This window comes from Oreochromis niloticus, linkage group LG9 (genome assembly GCF_001858045.2).
Source record: "Oreochromis niloticus isolate F11D_XX linkage group LG9, O_niloticus_UMD_NMBU, whole genome shotgun sequence".
Classification (NCBI taxonomy): domain Eukaryota; kingdom Metazoa; phylum Chordata; class Actinopteri; order Cichliformes; family Cichlidae; genus Oreochromis; species Oreochromis niloticus.
Window position 1 is genome coordinate 6,584,998 of NC_031974.2, and position 18,536 is coordinate 6,603,533.

Genomic DNA, 18,536 nt, shown 5'->3' on the forward strand with positions numbered 1-18,536 from the left:
TAGCTGAAAACTGGTTTTAGAGCTTCATTCAGGACACCTTCTCAGGCTCTTACAGCCTTACCTGTATCATAACAAAGTGTATAAACCCCAATCCACCTTTAACATGGTCCTTCTCCCAAACCTTCAAATAGGACTTTCTGGCCCTGTCATAGTAAAGGGCTGCTTAGAATATTAGAGCCAATGTCACAAAGTTCCTCCTGAAGTATAAGTGAGTGAGAGAGTTCCCTCACTTTGCAGCACAACACGTCTCACAAGATTTCTACAAGCAATCAGAGTGAAATTTGTACTTTGTGTTGTCAGATGAACATATGAGACACTTTGACTCTTCAGTGCAGTGTGGAGCCTAACAAAGATCTGTTTTGTGTCCCAGCTGATCAGCAGGAGGAGAAGAGTCTGACGGAGCAGCAGAGGAACATTTTCAGCCATCTGGACTCAGCTGAGTCACTACAGAGGAAACGATGAGCTCAACACAGAAGGTGAGGAAAATATCACAGTTTCACCAAATAATCAGTCACGTCTAAAACTCTCATACTCCCAACCTGTTATATGACTGTGTTGTATATTATAATGTAGTATGTATTTTCAAATTATGTTTACAAACATTAAGAAGTCACAAGCAATTATTATTCTTTATTATTATTAGTAGTAGTGTTATTTATTCAATTTTCATTCAATTCAGTGTTATTTATACAGCACCAAATCACAACAACAGTCACCTCGAGGTGCTTTATATTGTAATGTGGACTCTACAATAATACATACAGAGAAAAACCCAACAATCATATGACCTCCTATGAGCAAGCACTTTGGCGACAGTGGGAAGGAAAACCTCCCTTTTAACAGGAAGAAACCTCTAGCAGAACCAGGCTCAGGGAGGGGCGGGGCCATCTGCTGCAACCGGTTGGGGTGAAATAAGGAAGACAGGATAAAAGACATGCTGGAAGTACATTTCTATGCAAAACCTTGTGCTATATTAATGCAATAATAAGATTAGTAAATGAAGTACAAACTTTATTTCTAATAAAGGTACTCAGTTTGAATCAGTTAAGTAGAAAATGAAGGAAAATAAAACATATGTGTATTTTCTGTTGCCTACACTGTAGAGGGTGACTTTGCCTCTAAACAGGAACATGAGCAGGGAAGAGGTTAAAGTGGGATTGAGCAGGTGGGAACCCTAAAATCAGCTGTAGTGGCTCAGCGTGGGGAAAAGAATCACAGCTCACAATAATTTCTATTGAGAGCTCCAGTAGATTTTCTTAAAGTACAGGCTGTGATCAGCTGACCTGCTGCTCTCTGTGGATGTACACAACTGAATTCAACCAGATGTCAGCAGATGTTTCATGAGCTGTCCTGGCTGATTTCCATCCTCTACACTGACAGTACACTGTCTTTATATTAGACACTATACTGTTGGTATGAAGGTGGAACTCAGTGAATGAATGTCAGCATCATGAGCTTCAGTTTAAATGAATCTCTGCTACACTTGATGTAATCTAACTGTGACATGAGCACCACAGTCACTGAGCACCAGTCACACACTGTTCAGGTTTTGCTGGGAACCAGTGTTCTTGTTTTATGTTCAATTATTTTGGTTAATAGGTTCAGACTGGTCAAATGTAGATTTGGTTAAATATGTAAACAGCAAAAAATATATATTACTCTTCTTGTATGTCAGTTAAGATAAGTATTTGGAATCTTAAAGGGTCCAACAATGTGGTGAAAAAAAGTCCATTTTAAATTCTCTGAAGAAAGATTTGATTCACATTGCTTTTTTTGCAAGAAACCCATCTGACAGATGATGAACATAGAAAATACTTTAGAGAATGGGTTGGTCAAATTTCTTTTCATCCTACTCCACAAATAAAAGGGGGGTTATTACTCTTATACACAAAAATCTTCCCTTCAATGTTACAGCCAATCACAAGGACAATGAAGGAAGATATATTTTGGTTAAAGCGATGTTGCATGGGGAAACTGTTCTCCTAGGTAATATATATGCGCCGAATGCACAGGATGGCGAGTTTTACACAGTATTATTTAGTCAATTAGTGGACATGGACTGTGCTAATATAATATTAGCGGGTGACTTTAACTGTGTTTTATGCCCCAAAATGGATAAATTTCCCCGACAATCTACTTTGACAAAAAATTCCAAAGCCCTTTGGCAAATTATAAATGAGCTTGACCTTATAGACGTCTGGCGACACTATAACCCACTATCTAAAGAGTACACTTTCCACTCTAACCCTCACTTGTCAGCATCTCGTATAGATTATATTTTTATGTCCAAGTGTATCAGTCAATTAGCTCAGCAGGTAAATATTGGTCATATAGGTCTCTCTGACCACGCTCCTGTGGTCCTAACCATTCAACCCATGAGACATATTGAGCACTCCATGTCTTGGAAGATGAGCACAGGGTCTCTTTTGGATGAGAAATGTATACATTTCATAACAGAGCAAACAACATTTCTTTTAGAAATAAATGATAAAGAGGAAATAGACACAAGAACTTTATGGGATAGCTATAAGGCTTACATGAGAGGGATGATTATTTCATACACAAGTCATAAAAGAAAACAAAGATTAACAAGGCAGTTAGAGATCGAGAATAATATAAAAAAGCTGGAGAAACAATATTATGTAACAAAATCAGCTATAAGGCTTACATGAGAGGGATGATTATTTCATACACAAGTCATAAAAGAAAACAACGATTAACAAGGCTGTTAGAGATCGAGAATAATATAAAAAAGCTTGAGAAACAATATTATGTAACAAAATCACCTGAAACATTAAGTGAGCTTAATATTGCCAGGACATCTTTGCGTAATTTGATAATGCAAAGGCTGAAAGAGACGTCCTTCTTGCCAGACGACGGCTTTTTAAATCAGCTAATAAGCCTAACCGTTTTTGGCTCGTCTTGCAAGGAATACTCCATCAAGTTCTTTTATCACAGCTATTGTGGATGTGAATGGTTAGAGGCAAGTAGCAAACTGTCAGATTAATGAGTGCTTTAGAGAATTCTGTACAAATTTATATCAGTCTGAGATGGACATAACAAGGCTTAACTCAGGCTTTTTCCTAAACGACTTAGTATTCCCTCAGCTCTCTGAAGATCAGGTTAGCCTGCTGGAGTCACCCACAACATTGATGGAGGTGGATAAAGCTATATCTGCACTCCAGTCAGGGAAATGCCTGGGGGCAGATGGCCTCCCAGTAGAATTTTTTTAAGGTAATGAAAGTGAAGTTAAATAGTTTATTATTAAGGGTTTTTAATAAAGCATTTGAAGAATCGAAACTCCCAGAATCTATGTACCAGGCTAATATAACATTGATAGCTAAAAGAGATCAAAATCCAGAGTCATGCTCATCTTACAGGCCTATTAGCCTTCTTGGTGTTGATAATAAGATACTTTCAAAGATACTGATCTTACGCTAGAAAAAGTAATGTGCTCTATTGTGCATGCTGACCAGACAGGCTTTATTAAGGGGAGGAATTCTTATAATAATACTCGACACCTGTTTAACATTATTCATTTTTTAAATTTTCATCAAATCCCTGGGGGTTTTTGTCTCTATGGATGCCGAAAACGCATTTGATAGAATTGAATGGGAATATATGTTTGAAATAATGAGAAGATTTGGGTTTGGAAAAAACTTTCTGGGGTGGATCAAAATTATATACAAATCACCAATAGCATCAGTGTTAACGAACGGCTTGTTATTCTCGGCTTGTAACGGCTTGTCTTATATCTGGATACAAGGTAAATTTTGATAAATCTGTTATAATGACTCTGTGTAGTGGAAAGGACATTGAACCTTTATATGTTAAACCTTTTCATTGGGCACCATCAGGTTTTGTATATTTGGGAGTTAAAGTTACACCAATTGTTGGTCACTTGTATAGAGAAAATATTAATGGAATGGTTCAAGATCTTTGAGAGATGCTGACAAGATGGAGGTCACTTCTGATATCATTTCATTTCCTCATTAAGATGGTAATGACAATATTATATCCCAAGGGGATGTTGTTTGCAATTTTGAAATCAGAAGATATTAAAGTAATAATAAGGCTATGGTGGATTTCATCTGGGCAGGAAGAAAACCCAAAATGAAATTGGAGACACTACAGTTACCGAAAGATCTGGGCGGGTGGGGAGTGCCAAACATAGAAAATTATGTTCTCTCGATACAAGCGAGGATTCTTTCTCCCTGGATACATGAACATTCTGATCTACCATGGCTAAATATTGAGGAAGTATTATGTAAACTATCCTCACCTGTTAACTTTCTAGGGAAATGCCTAAATGACTTACCTCACATAATAAAGCATGACCCACTGATATATAATGCTATGTGGACGTGGGGAAAACTGAGAAAACTTTTTTACAGTAGTCATTTGTTTAATATTTTGTCAACGTTTATAAATAATCCAGACCTTCCGCCGCAAAACATAGGGTCGAGCTTTGTGGGATGGCATAAAGTAGGTGTAAAGAGGTTTTATGACCTCTTTAAACATGGTGAGTTTAAATCATTTGAATCCTTGAAGTCCCAGTATTCTATGTCAAATACTGAGTTTTATAAGTATTTGCAATTGAGAAATTATGTGTTTAAAAAAAATGCTAAATCATTACAAATCTCAACAGCCTCTTTTCAGTTGGAGAAATTTCTTCTGGATAATAGGGAGCATAAACATTTGTATCAAAGTTTTATTCGGGAGATTTATGCCCTAATTGTGGATAAATTGGCATGATTGAGAAAATCTTGGGGGATGTTGCTTAAATGTGAAATAGATATACAGGGATGGGACAAAATCCTGCTCCTTCCATCTAAAATCTCTGTTTGTAACCGATTTAAAGAACTGCAGTACAAAATTTTGCACAATGTGTATATTTCTCTGTATATTTATAGTAAGTATAATATGGAAACATCTCCAAATTGTCCCAAGTGTAAGGTCAGAGTGGGCACTAAATTCCACTGCTTGTGGGAATGTGCTATTATTCAATCATTTTGGAAAGAGGTCTGCGCCAATATTAGTACAGCCATTGGTCATCAGGTGGCAGAAAACCCATTAATGTGTTTACTGGGATATATTCCTGTCTCACTGGTACAACATGAGCATGTAATTCAGTCACTGTTAATGTTGGCCAGGAAAAGCATTATGTTGAGATGGGTGGGGACTGAGCCTCCCTGCATTTCTCTATGGAAGTCGCTCATCATTGATGTTATGACTCTGATCAGGTTGGGACATTGTATTGATGGGAGCTCCTGAATTTTTGTGGACAAATGGAAGAAACCACTGGAAGCACTGGGAGTAACCTGTAAACTGGATCCTAATGGACAACAATTATGGACATAAGGTTGTAATACTCTGGTGCTGTGCAGTGTTATTATTTTAGATGTGAACCAGTCTTGTATTTGTTGGGGAAAAGTTAAGAAAAAAAAAATTAAAATTTTAAAAAAGAAAAAGATTTCCCAGCAGCATGCAGTGTAATAAATACTGACAAAGAAAATGGTGGCCGTTTCAACTTATGTCTAGAAATGTATACTTTCATGCATCCGTGAAAACACTCGACTCCAGGTACACGACGACTGGCTGAAAACACTTCACGCAAGTTGAGTTGCCTGAGATTCACAGAATTTACAGAAAATGCTAAATGTTGTGATCTATATCGTTGTCGGAACGATAAGTGTATTATATGGGGATATGAGATTTTGGTCATACTGCACAGCCCTACCCTCAAATGCCTTAAAACAAAAGTAAAAAGCCTGTTTTATAAATGTAAGGAGTACAAAATACATATATATATATATATATATATATATATATATATATATATATATATATATATATATATATATATATTTATTTATGTAGGGAGTAAAAGTAAAAAAATCCTAAGGTTACAATCAGACTATGACATTTTCCTTCACTGAAACAAGTTAGTAACTGATACTTTGGATTTATTATCATTTAATAAATTAGAAAATTATAAAAATATATAATATAAAAAACAGTGTGGACCTTACTACTCTGACTGTGTTAGCATGCTAGCATTACTATTAGTCTACAGCAGGAGGGATGGGCAGGATTTTAGAGTGTTTGAACAGTCATTATTATTTTTAACACCAGGTTGGATGTAATGTGTTAGAACTACCAGCAGGTGGGGATAAGAGACCTTTAAGGTGTTTGGTGCCACACTCCACCTTCAGGTTTAAAACTAGTGTTAATGGAGGGAGTTTGTTCAGTTTGTTCCACGACTGCATTTCACTCACTGCCTCTGTTTGTATCTCTGTGACTGCAGGACCAACATGGAGCGAGAAGTCAGCGCTCTCAGGAGGCCGACAAACCTCACAGAAGAAAGAGAGAGAAAACATACACCTGTGACGAGTGTGGGAAGGATTTTACTGGGAAGGCTAAACTAAAACAGCATCAGGTCATCCACACTGGAGAGAGACCGTTCAGCTGTGACTTGTGTGGAAAGTCTTTTTCCTGGAAGCGTTCCCTAAAAACACACAAACTCATCCACAGTGGAGTTAAAGCGTACAGCTGTGATCAGTGTGGCAGAGCTTTTACTCAAAGAGGCCAATTACAGAATCATCTAGTTACCCACTCTGGAATTAAAGCATACAGCTGTGACATTTGTGGAAAAGCTTTCAGTCAAATAAGGCACCGAACTACACACCTACGCATTCACACCAAACATGATGTGTACTGCTGTGAACAGTGTGGCAAAGAGTTTACAACAAGCACGCAGTTACAACACCACATGTTTACCCACACTGAGGAGAGACCTTATAAATGTGACCTGTGTGAGAAGACTTTTAAAGCTCCACGTTACCTGAGGCAACACCAACAGATCCACACCAGAAAGAGACTCTCCAAGTGCAGTTACTGTGAGGTATGTATTTTTATTTTTATCTTGTTATTTAAGCCTGACTTTTTGGAACAACTCTGCTCATTAAACTGTGTTAGCATGTTAGCAATTCTACTGCATGGAAAAGCAGCTCTGAGTGATTATTCAGATTTTCATTTCAGTTATGATTTTTGTTTACGCAATAAAAGTGCTGAAAATTGGTATGATGTTGTTACTTAACCCTTTAAAGCCGGTTGGAGCGGGCACGCTCCATTTTGCGTAACTATTTTTAAATCCCGGTAGCACTACAACCACGTAAGCTAGCGCAATAATTTTTTTTTCATATGAAACTGGAGGAGTTGTACTTACATCTTATGCCATCAGCTTGTCCTAGGTCACAGTTTCCTTCCACATACAGCTTTGCAAAAACTGCATAAAAAGCACTTGCAGGAACAAAAACATAATATTCCAGAAACACGCTTTGCCGATCCGATCAGCTGTTTGTAACACTTCCTATGTCCATCAGCCATGTCCGCCAAGACCTGCCAGAAACCGGAAGTGACGTCATTTTGCGGAAATGTAGTTTTTTTTTGTTACCATCAGGGCCTTAAGAGCCTATACTTGTGTTTTTAAAAGTTACGTTTGACTTTATGACTTTCTGTGTCGTTTCTGGGATGCTTAGAACTCAAATTGCACTGCTGGAAATAGTTTATTTTGATGCATATGCTGTTCTTTTGCAAATTTGCATTACAATATTTATTTTCGTTTTTCCTGCAGTACATGAAAATTGGTGTATTTCAAAAATAAAACTATGAAAACACTTAAAATAAATTTCCTGTGGTGGGAAACTATTTTGTGCAACTTTTTTGTATTTACAGTTTCGATGGATAAGCCTCTTAACATTCTCTAACTAGAAATATATGTTAAAAAAACAAAAAAGATTTTCAATTTTTTTTGTAGTTTATTGCACTTTTTTGCAATTTATGTAATTACTATGCACTTTTCAAACATGTATATTGTTTACATGTTTGTAATAAATTACCAATCAATCAATCAATATTATTATAATTTGGGCTATAATGGCTGTATTGATGTATATCAAATTGAAATGCTCCCAAAAATGGCACTACAGCATGTAAAAATATAATATAAGCTCTTGCGGACTTGGTTCTCTGGTAGGTCTTAAAGGGTTAATGTTAAGGCATTTTCTTGGTATATCATGATATTGTTATTATTTCTGCATAAATGGCCTTTTGTATACAGCGGTTCATTCCTCTGTCAGGAGTACATGGAAGAAAATAAAACACGAAAATAAGTACAAAACCAAACCATTCAGTAATCTTCTCTTATGGTTAACAAAGTTGTATCATTACGTAATGGTATTGTAGCAGTAGTATCATTGCTTATTTATAACTTTAGTGCTTGTCGACAATAGTATTACTGCAGTGTTACATTAGTAGTTTAGCGCTGTGTTGGTACCCTGCAAATATTACCATAGTATAGTAATTAATGTAACTCAGATATTACTGTAACATGAAATAAGTATTACAGTAGTATTATGGTGGTAGTAGGGATGGGTACCGGTTTCCGGTGCCATGATGGCACCGGTTCTGACATAAACGGTAGTAACCACACCGAAAAGCAGCGCACATTTCGGTGCTTTATTTTTTCCTTGAGATGTCATACACTTTGGATTCTAGCCAATCATTTTACCTTTACAAGGATAGTAGGCGGGCCCAGGTACGTATGTTCTTTTAGAGCAGAGCTACAGATTAAAAATGCCCAAGGCGAAGCGGTCAAAAGTTTGGCTGTACTTCACAGCAAAAGATGCAAACTCAGCAGCCTGCAACAAGTGCTTTAAGCCCCACGCCCCCGGTACCGCGAGCAAAAAGGAGGAGATCACGTTTAATCGGTTATAACACGGGGTGAGAAATATAAGTCCAGACATGTGTGGTATCCACAGAAACCTCTGAATCTCAGCTAAAATGTCATATAAACCATTTCTACAACCAGCAAACTCAACGAAAACAAGCCATGATTAAACGAGCAGTTATGTAAATGCGCACAAGTCCACTAAACAAACAAGGCGAACCAGAAATTCTCCAGACTTCATGTAACCGGCTAAAGAAAAGCTGGTTATCTTCCAGAACTATCACCAATTCCAAACACCAAGTTTCACCACACTCTGACCAAAATTCACTGAATGAGCCGCAAAAGAAGACCACAAAAACACACAGCGGCGCAAATGCGCTAAGACAGAAATTGGCTTACCGTCTAGATTTCCTCCGTTGTTTTCGCCGGTAGCCGGTAGCCATGTGATTATCAGCAGTTACCACGCCTACCTAGCCGCATCAGAGTCGTTTTCCGTCAACAACCTCCATTGTAGACCCACCTATAGACACGTGACCGGACAGACGTCACATGCAGTAAATTTGGGCCCACGTGGGTTTTGGCCTTGGAACGTCTGATTGGTTGACGTAACGTGAACGTGGCATCATTACTGTGACTCTATTGGCTCAAACAATTAAAAAGAGGTGTCAATCATGCAAATTGACCAAAAGAAACCAAAGTTACAGCCCCTCAGAGTTTAAAGGGCCAGAGGCCAATTAAGCGCTCCATGCGCAGAAAAGGCCCATTACCATGTAAATGTGTGGTTAATTCTTCAAAAACGCATTTAAAAAAAAAAAGCATTTTTAGACATGTCAATAAAATTAATTAATGACTGCTCTTAAATACCTAAAAAAATCAACTGGCATGGTGTCCAATTATGTGCAAGAATTGGACATTTTTGTACAACATCTAGATATTCATGTATTGACAGCGCTGTAATTTTTCACTGTTTCACTTTAGAAACATAAATCTTTGCACAGATGATGTTTATATGTTGTTACGGTTCTTATCATTTTGCAGAAAAAAAGAGACTGCTAAAAATAAAAACATGAAAGGTTTATGGACGAAGTTTGTGTTCTCCATTCTTTAAGCACCGGTTCGAGCACCGTTTAAGCACCGGCACCGTTTCAAAAGTACCGATTTGGCACCGGTATCGGATAAAACCTAAACGATACCCATCCCTAGGTGGTAGTATTGTAGTTATTGCAGCCCAGTAAACTGAGTGTGTTAATTGAAACAGTAAAATGTAATTGGACGTCTGCAGAGATGCTCTTTATTTGAGGCGACGTTCAGGATAAAAATGTTGAAGGACTGACTTACACTGTCTTTGTGTCTTTGTTTAGAAGCAGAGTGACACAGAAGGATCCAGTTCTCAACCCTGTCGTCACTGTGGAAAAGAGTTTTGTTGTGACCTCTGTGGAAAGACTTTCAGTTGGCAAGGCAACCTAAAAATACATCAACGTAGACACACTGGAGAGAAACTGAAATACTGCAAAGAATGTGGGAGAAGCTTCACCACATCAGGTGACTTAAAACGACATGAACTGATTCACAGTGGGGTTAAAAATCACCTCTGTGATCAGTGTGGGTCATCCTTCACCACTGCAGTCAACCTTAAAACACACAAACGAGTCCACACAGGAGAGAAACCATACAAGTGCAGACACTGTGACAAAAGCTTCTCACATTCAGGTAGTCGTAACGATCATGAACGTACACACATGGAAGGAAACTACAGCTGTGACCAGTGTGACAAGAGCTTCAGGAATCTCAGTTCATACTCCGTACACAAACGATCCCACGTTACTAATAAACTGTTTCACTGTTACCAATGTGCCAAAACATTCACGTCATTACCTGCTCTGTGCAAACATCAGCGTGATCACTCAGGGCTGAAATCACTCCCATCTCAGGATCACAGTGAATCTGAAGAGACAGAAAGATCCTCTTCTGGTTTCAGTGTCAGACTTAAAACCCTTGAGATCAGGCTCCACAGAGTTCAAGTGTAAAAATGTGATGAGGCAGCTGTGAATGAACATGTTCCTCTAGTGTACTGAGAAAAATTAAACAGGTGATGAGTAAGATAACTATGTTAAACTGTGTTATAGACAGGGATGCACCTAACTGCTGCACAGGTGCGACAACAATTACGAATGCGTAGGGACACTTATGTTGCCAAGCACCTTTGCGTACTCGACCATCTCATTCAACCTTAAACATGTTGCTGCAGCTTCTTTGGTGTTTTGCCACCACCTAAGAAACACCAACCGGAGCCATGGCCAAAGAAAAGACTTTTTTCGAAAAAGTGGCTTTGGGGATGCTTTCGGATGGATCTTATGGGCAGAAATCTGTGCCATCAGAAACTGAATTTGAATAAGTTAAATTTGAATTTGAATTTATGGATTGAATCTGAATTGTAACTTGAATAAATGCTTTTGAAAACTGAATTTGAATTAGTCTAATTTGAAATTGAATTTATGGTTTGAAAATGATCATCACTAAATTGAAATTGAATTTTATATATTGAAAATGAATTCATTTGCTTTGAAACTGCATTTTATCCTTTAAAAATTCAGCTCTCGAATAATTTCAGTTTCACTCTCACCATTCAATTTCAGTTCCAAAATTCAGTTTTTTGGAACTTACATCCGGTTCCGGTTCAAGCGCAGATTAATAGAACTACGTTTTGCTAGCGGACTGAAAGTGTTACTGACGGGAATCTACAGCGTCTTGAGTTGAATTAAGACTTCAGAAGTCATTCGTCATGTCGAATGACCAGCGGATAAACTCTCAGGTTGGTAATAAATGTATTACATGTATAAGAACAAGCGTCATGTTAACAATTGATAGCCGTACAGTAACTTTTATGCTTATTGTAGCTGTTAGCTAAAAACGCTAATTTAGCCTAGTTTGCCCTGGATTTAGCTTTGATAAACAAATATGATCGACTGTTTCTAGTAGAAATCCAAAGTTGTCATCTTGTACCCTCTCAGAGCCCTGTATGCTTGTAGAGACCCCTACAGTAGGGAAACATGCAAAACTGTGTCCAAACCTTTGTATTTGAGCTTTATTTATGTCTTACACAGCATCCCAACTCTTTAGCTAACTTAATAACTTTAGCTAAAGTGAATAGTTAGTCTAATTCATTAGTCCAGCATTACTGGATCACCTCTGTTTGAAGTGATATGATATGTGACTATCACTGTGTTTAACTATCATAATAATTCTTAGGGTACTGAGTGCATGCTTAATTAGTTGAGTTTTTTTTAAACATACTGCTCCATTGCTATGTTTGACAGGCTGAAGTTGTCGGGTCACCTCCTAAATCGACCATCTTTTACAGGTGTTTTGTGCCAGAAATGGAGTGTCCACTGAAGACTGAAGATACTGAATCTCTACGCCTTCATCTAGACAAGAGACATCAACTTAACCACTCTCACATGCTCTGTACCTACATCACCTTCCCTGACAGTCGTAGCTTGGCTCATCTGAGGGTGAAATTATAAGAATGTGTTATTTTGCAAAGTGCTCTCTAGGGTTCCTAAATAAAATATGGCATTGAGGTCATTTCTTTTGAATTAATCCCTTCTTCTGAAATATAAGAACCTCTCCTGGTTTTAATGGCACTTTGGATTTCCTTACTTTCTGTTCCACTCCCAACCCCAAATAGATGCTGACACGGTAACATGGAAGAGGGAAAGAAGTTGGAAAGGACTACTATAAATAAACCTAATGCCTAACAATGAAAAATGTGAACTAAGAACAATAATAATAATAAAGATAAAAGATGAAGTAACAAGTTTTTTGTTTTTTGTTTATTCCAAATGATCATCCAGGGGTCCGTTCTTCGTACCTCGCTAAGTAAGTTAGCCGGATTTGATTGTTGACGATTTCGCGTGATCTTGGATCGTTCGGTTCTCCGAAGCTCATCCGGGACTTGCTGTCATAGCAACAGATCCGTAAGCGTAAACCTGCTCGGGAGCAGGCTTACTTTATGTAAACAAGATTAGATCGCGGCCACTCAGGTATGTCCGCTGCATTTATACGAAAGCAACAGCGATATTTCGCCACTGTTCTACCATAAATAAATATTATCAATGTAACTAAAGATAATGCAGCATTTGATTCTGTTATTGATTTCATACAGATACATACAGGTCATTTCCGAAAAAAAGGGAAATGTACTATTAATCATTCTATGTCATGTAGTAGATTATGTCAGATGTAATTCATATTTTAGGGTAGTAATAGTAAATTACTACGTGTAATCAAGATGACAGACCACGGCTATAAAAGCGAAGGTGGATTTGGGAAGTCTGTCGCAGCCATGTCCTGTCCGTTTGTACGCGAGCAACCCATTGCGGAAGGTGCAAGATTGATAAGGAGAGTTTTCAGAATTCAGCGTATATTGCGGGATAGACGGGATATATATATATATATATATGTATATGTATATATGTATATGTATATATGTATATGTATCTCAACGTACTGTGCATGCTTCAGTCACCCCTTGCATGGGAACAGGTAGAAGTGATGGAGTGTTATGTAAAACTACACACAAAAAAACCCACAATGTCAATAAATGTCACAGTACAAAAAGCATTTTAATTAAGGCAACAACCAAATATTTTACATTGTACAAATAGCACCAGTTATGAAGGTGCTGCTACTGCACCCCGGCTGCTGGTCTAAGGAAGAGCTGCCCCCAGGGATGCCCTCAACAATGGGTCTGGTGGCATTCAACCCTAGGGCCAGCTCCTCTGCCGGGGTGTGACGAGGGGGTGCAGGACCACCACCTGTCTTTATTTGCTCTGCCCTTTTCTTGGTTGCTGTTATAAACAAACAAACAGATTATTTCAGGGTCTCTTTTCAGGAGACTAAAAGCAATATAAGTGATAAATATTACTATTCTGTAGAATATTCTTATATTTCACTTTTACTTGTTCCCATGTTCTAGTGGGTCCTGTTGTGGCTCTAATGTGAAAGAGGATATAATGTAATATAATATACTAAATTACTTACGAGTTTAATTTGTCAGCAACTTTCTGCCAGCCCTCTCTCCTTGCTTTTGCAGCCTTTGCAGTGTTCCCTTGCGTTTTAATTAAACTCTGAAACTCCTGATATCCCTCAATCAAGAGTTCTTGCTCTGCTGCCGTAAAATACTGAGCGCGCTCCGTCGACATCTTTGCCGACCAATCACAGGGTTGCCGATCAATGTTTCTACTATCGATGCGTAGCCCCTTTTAAGCCACCCAGTGATCTCAGATTACTTCATCCAGCTATACTAATCGTCAACAACAGGTGTGTTCGGAGAACCGGATTAGCGAGCTCAAAGTTAGCGGGATGATTTGATCTTGGATGTGTCATTTGATCTTGGATGTAGTAAGCGAGGTACGAAGAACGGACCCCAGATGTCTGTGACATGTGATGACAAACACCATAATGGAAGACCTTTGTCATCACATGCTTAAACTCATCATATATTTTTGCATATGCTGAACAGGCAGTCAGACATGCTGTAACTGTGGGGTAGAAAACTGCATGAACACCATATGGCAGGGGTCTCATACTCCAGTCCTCAAGGGCCGCTGTCCTGCAACTTTTCCATGTGTCCCTGTTGCAACACACCTAGTAGGTCATTAGCAAGAGTATAGAACTTGAATGCATGCCGAGTTGGCAATTCAGCCATTTGATTCACGTTACAGCAGCTCATGAGTGAATGAACATGGTGCAATAAAAGTATTTTCGAAGTATATGTTTCCAAATACATATATTTACTTAAATTTACTTGAGTAGGTAGGGTTAGGGGTTGCCACCTCAGCATGCAGTCAAGTTCTATACTCTTGCTAATGACCTACTAATTGTATTCAGGTGTGTTGCACCAGGGACACATGGAAAAGTTGCATGACACCGGCCCTCGAGGACTGGAGTTTGAGACCCCTGTCATACGGAATATGACAGGTGTGGTTGAACTGCATGAAGACTCTGAAGTTTCTCTTCTCTTCTGGCAGGACAGGAATGCAGCCTTATCCTGTGAGCCACCGTAAGGATGTACTTGGAGTAGAACTGGACTGTCACCGGCCTCAGGCTCTTCACCTTTTCAAAGACAAAGCAGTCATTTAGATAAAATATTAGATATTGTTTACCTGAGGATTTGACACAGACTGATTCATGTTCTACACAGTTCTGACAAGTTCATAGAAATTTCTGTTCAATTAGAACCAAGTATTTGAGGTGATGATTGTAATTTTTATACAATTGTTGTAATTTGTATTTTAACAATTTTTTGATTGATGTTTTGTTCCCTTCACAATATTATACTTTAATATATAATATTAAAGTCCAGGTCGGGGATGAGTTCCTGCCCCAAGTGGAGGAGTTTAAGTATCTCGGGGTCTTGTTCGCGAGTGATGGGAGAAGGGAGCCGGAGATCGACAGACGGATTGGTGCTGCGGCTGCAGTGATGCGGACGCTGCACCGGTCCGTCGTGGTGAAGAGGGAGCTGAGTGTAAAAGCCAAGCTCTCAATTTACCGGTCGATCTACGTCCCGACCCTCACCTATGGCCACGAGCTGTGGGTAGTGACCGAAAGAACGAGATCGCGGATACAAGCGGCAGAAATGAGCTTCCTCCGAAGGGTGGCTGGCCTCTCCCTTAGAGATAGGGTGAGAAGTTCGGCCATCCGGGAGGGGCTCAGAGTAGAGCCGCTGCTCCTCCACATCGAAAGGAGCCAGTTGAGGTGGTTCGGGCATCTGACAAGGATGCCCCCTGGGCGCCTCCTGGGTGAGGTGTTCCGGGTATGTCCCACCGGGAGGAGGCCCCGGGGCAGACCCAGGACGCGCTGGAGAGATTATATCTCACGGCTGGCCTGGGAACGCCTTGGTGTTCCCCCGGATGAGCTGGAGGAGGTGGCTGGGGAGAGGGAGGTCTGGGCTTCTCTGCTTAGGCTGCTGCCCCCGCGACCCGATCTCGGATAAAGCGGATGAGGATGGATGGATGGATGGATATAATATTATAAGGGAAAAAAAAACATCAATCAAAAAATTGTTCTCTTTTGTATTCGGGCTACTTACATTTATTTTGGGCTACCATAAACTGAAGAGTGCCTGTCCAAAGGGCTACCAGAGATTTTGAAATTTTGCGAGCCCCGACTTAGAGTAAAACTGGACTGTCACCGGCCTCAGGCTCTTCACCTTTTCAAAGACAAAGCAGTCATTTAGATAAAATATTAGATATTGTTTACCTGTAAATGCACAAAGAGAATTTAGAAATGTAATTATTGTCAAGAGTGAACAAGCACTGATAGTGTAATCTACAGCTGTAGCCAAACGTTTAGAGAATGAGAAGTGTTGTTTATTTACAAAGTTTGCTGTTTCAGTGATAGTTGTATATCATATTATATCACTTCAAACAGAGGTGATCCAGTAATGCTGCACTAATGAATTAGACTAACTATTCACTTTAGCTAAAGTTATTAAGTTAGCTAAAGAGTTGGGATGCTGTGTAAGACATAAATAAAGCTCAAATACAAAGGTTTGGACACTGTTTTGCATGTTTCCCTACTGTAGGGGTCTCTGCAAGCATACAGCGCTCTGACAGGGTACAAGATGACAACTTTGGATTTCTACTAGAAACAGTCGATCATATTTGTCAAAGCTGAATTCAGGGCGAACTAGGCTAAATTAGCGTTTTTAGCTAACAGCTACAATAAGCATAAAAGTTACTGTACGGCTATCAATTGTTAACATGACACTTGTTCTTATACATGTAATACATTTATTACCAACCTGAGAGTTTATCCGCTGGTCATTCGACATGACGAATGACTTCTGAAGTCTTAATTCAGCTCAAGACGCTGTAGATTCCCGTCAGTAACACTTTCGGTCCGCTAGTAAAACGTAGTTCTATTAATCTGCGCTTGAACCGGAACCGGATGTAAGTTCCACAAAACTGAATTGTAGAACTGAAACTGAATGGTGTGAGTGAAACTGAAATTATTCGAGAGCTGAATTTTTAAAGGATAAAATGCAGTTTCAAAGCAAATGAATTCATTTTCAATATATAAAATTCAATTTCAATTTCAAACCATAAATTCAAATTCAAATTTAACTTATTCAAATTCAGTTTCTGATGGCACAGATTTCTGCCCATAGCATCTGTGGACATCACAAAAGTTGAGCAGGAAATCATTTACATTGTGTCTGTGTCCATCAACGGAGAGTTTACCTCTGACTCTCTTGGACTGATTGAACTGGGTGCTGACCGCACTGCACAGGGATGGACTTGTGAGACTTCTTGAGGACACAGGCTTGGATGACTGGACAACAAAGTTAGTCGCTGCGTGCACAAACGAGGCTGCTATCAACGTGGGTATGTTCAGTGGCGTTGTGCCAAAACTCTGGCACCTTTCTACAGTTGGAGACTCCCTTGTGCACATTCTGTGCACAGCACACACACTGGAGAATTGCTTAAAATCACTTGATCGCAAGGTTCCTTGCTGTGAGACATTTAATCGCTGTGTGGTCAAGCTGCTGCAGTTTTATTTGCAAAAAAATTCGATCAAAAAAAATGCTACACTGAAGAAGCTGTGTGAAGAAAATGGGATCCCCTTTGTGAAACAGGGTAAGTTTCATAATACCAGGTGGTCTTCATGGAGGCATGGCTGCCAGCCATTATAATGTAACTGGCTACAAGTGATAACAGTGACTTGTAGCATATCTGAAAAAGAGTGTTTTCAATGTGTACTGAAAACCGTCTCCTGGGACTCACCTGAGTAGCTCACTAAAAAAGTTATGTGCACCCCTGGTTAGAGTCTGACAGCTGCTGGTAAGAATGACCTGCAGTAACGCTCCTTCCTACACTGTGGGTGTAAAAGTCTACTGCTGAACGAGCTGCTCAGTGCTTGTACCGTCTCATGCAGAGGTGGGAGTTGTTGTCCATGATGGATGTGAGCTTAGACCAGCGGTCCGTCATTTGTTCTGTGCCAGGTCGCGAGAGTTGAGGCTCGAGTATGAAATGTATAGTTTTCAGAGCTTTTATCGTTAACTCGGTTTCCCTGGGACTTCTCCTGTGTGTTATGAATAAATTTCAAATATTTACATGTTACCATAGCGACCAGAGAGCATTAAGGGGCAGAGAGGAGGATGTTACTCTCAATGTTGTTGGCGCATTTTCAGGAGGAGACTGCTAATAAAGTTACACAATTACATAGTGAATACAGGTTTATTATTATGTTTACAAAATACCACAGTTTTTGTCTGGGTTCTATCATTTCATTCTGTTGTATTGATCCGCGATACCTTAAATGCCGGTACGGGAAAATATTTTTTGACATTAAACTGGTCCGTGGCGCAAAAAGAGGTTGGGGACCGCTGGCCTAATACATGATAGACACCAACTACACAACAAACTCAAAGCGCTGGGTCAAATGACCCAGAACCATGACAATGACATCTATATAATCTATATCTATACATAGTGTTGCAGTGCTATGAAGAAACTGCAGTGTTTGGAGGAGTTAAGCATGCCAGCTAACACTGGAAACTTTTGAATCAGAATTCTATTTAAACTGAGAGAAAAATGAAACAGGATCTTCAAGAGGACTGGCCAAAGAGCATGTTTCCCAGATTTTGGATAACAAATGGAGTTTCAGCTGTGCAAAGGGTCATAGCAAAATGTTTATTCTGTAAACTGTATGGAGGAAAACCCAGCCAACAGTACAGCGTAGTATTGTAAAATGGTGTGTAGTAGTGTTCACTTGCATGACAAGCAGAGCCGTGCACCTT

General features: G+C 39.3%; 1 protein-coding gene across 1 annotated transcript; it reads left to right on the forward strand.

Annotated features, from left to right (window-relative positions):
* Positions 1–453: 453 nt before the first annotated feature.
* LOC112847948 (zinc finger protein 93-like) lies at positions 454–17,050 on the forward strand. The gene is made up of 4 exons (XM_025910593.1): positions 454–476; positions 6,308–6,904; positions 10,093–10,582; positions 16,905–17,050. The coding sequence occupies exons 1-4, from the start codon at positions 459–461 to the stop codon at positions 17,048–17,050; spliced, it is 1,251 nt and encodes a 416-aa protein (XP_025766378.1). The 5' UTR covers positions 454–458.
* Positions 17,051–18,536: the final 1,486 nt, after the last annotated feature.

Coding starts and splice junctions, on each gene's coding strand:
- LOC112847948 (XM_025910593.1), top strand. Junction 6,905..10,092: donor CCAAGTGCAGTTACTGTGAG/GTATGTATTTTT, acceptor GTCTTTGTTTAG/AAGCAGAGTGACACAGAAGG. Junction 10,583..16,904: donor ACTGTTTCACTGTTACCAAT/GTGCCAAAACAT, acceptor TTCTGCCCATAG/CATCTGTGGACATCACAAAA.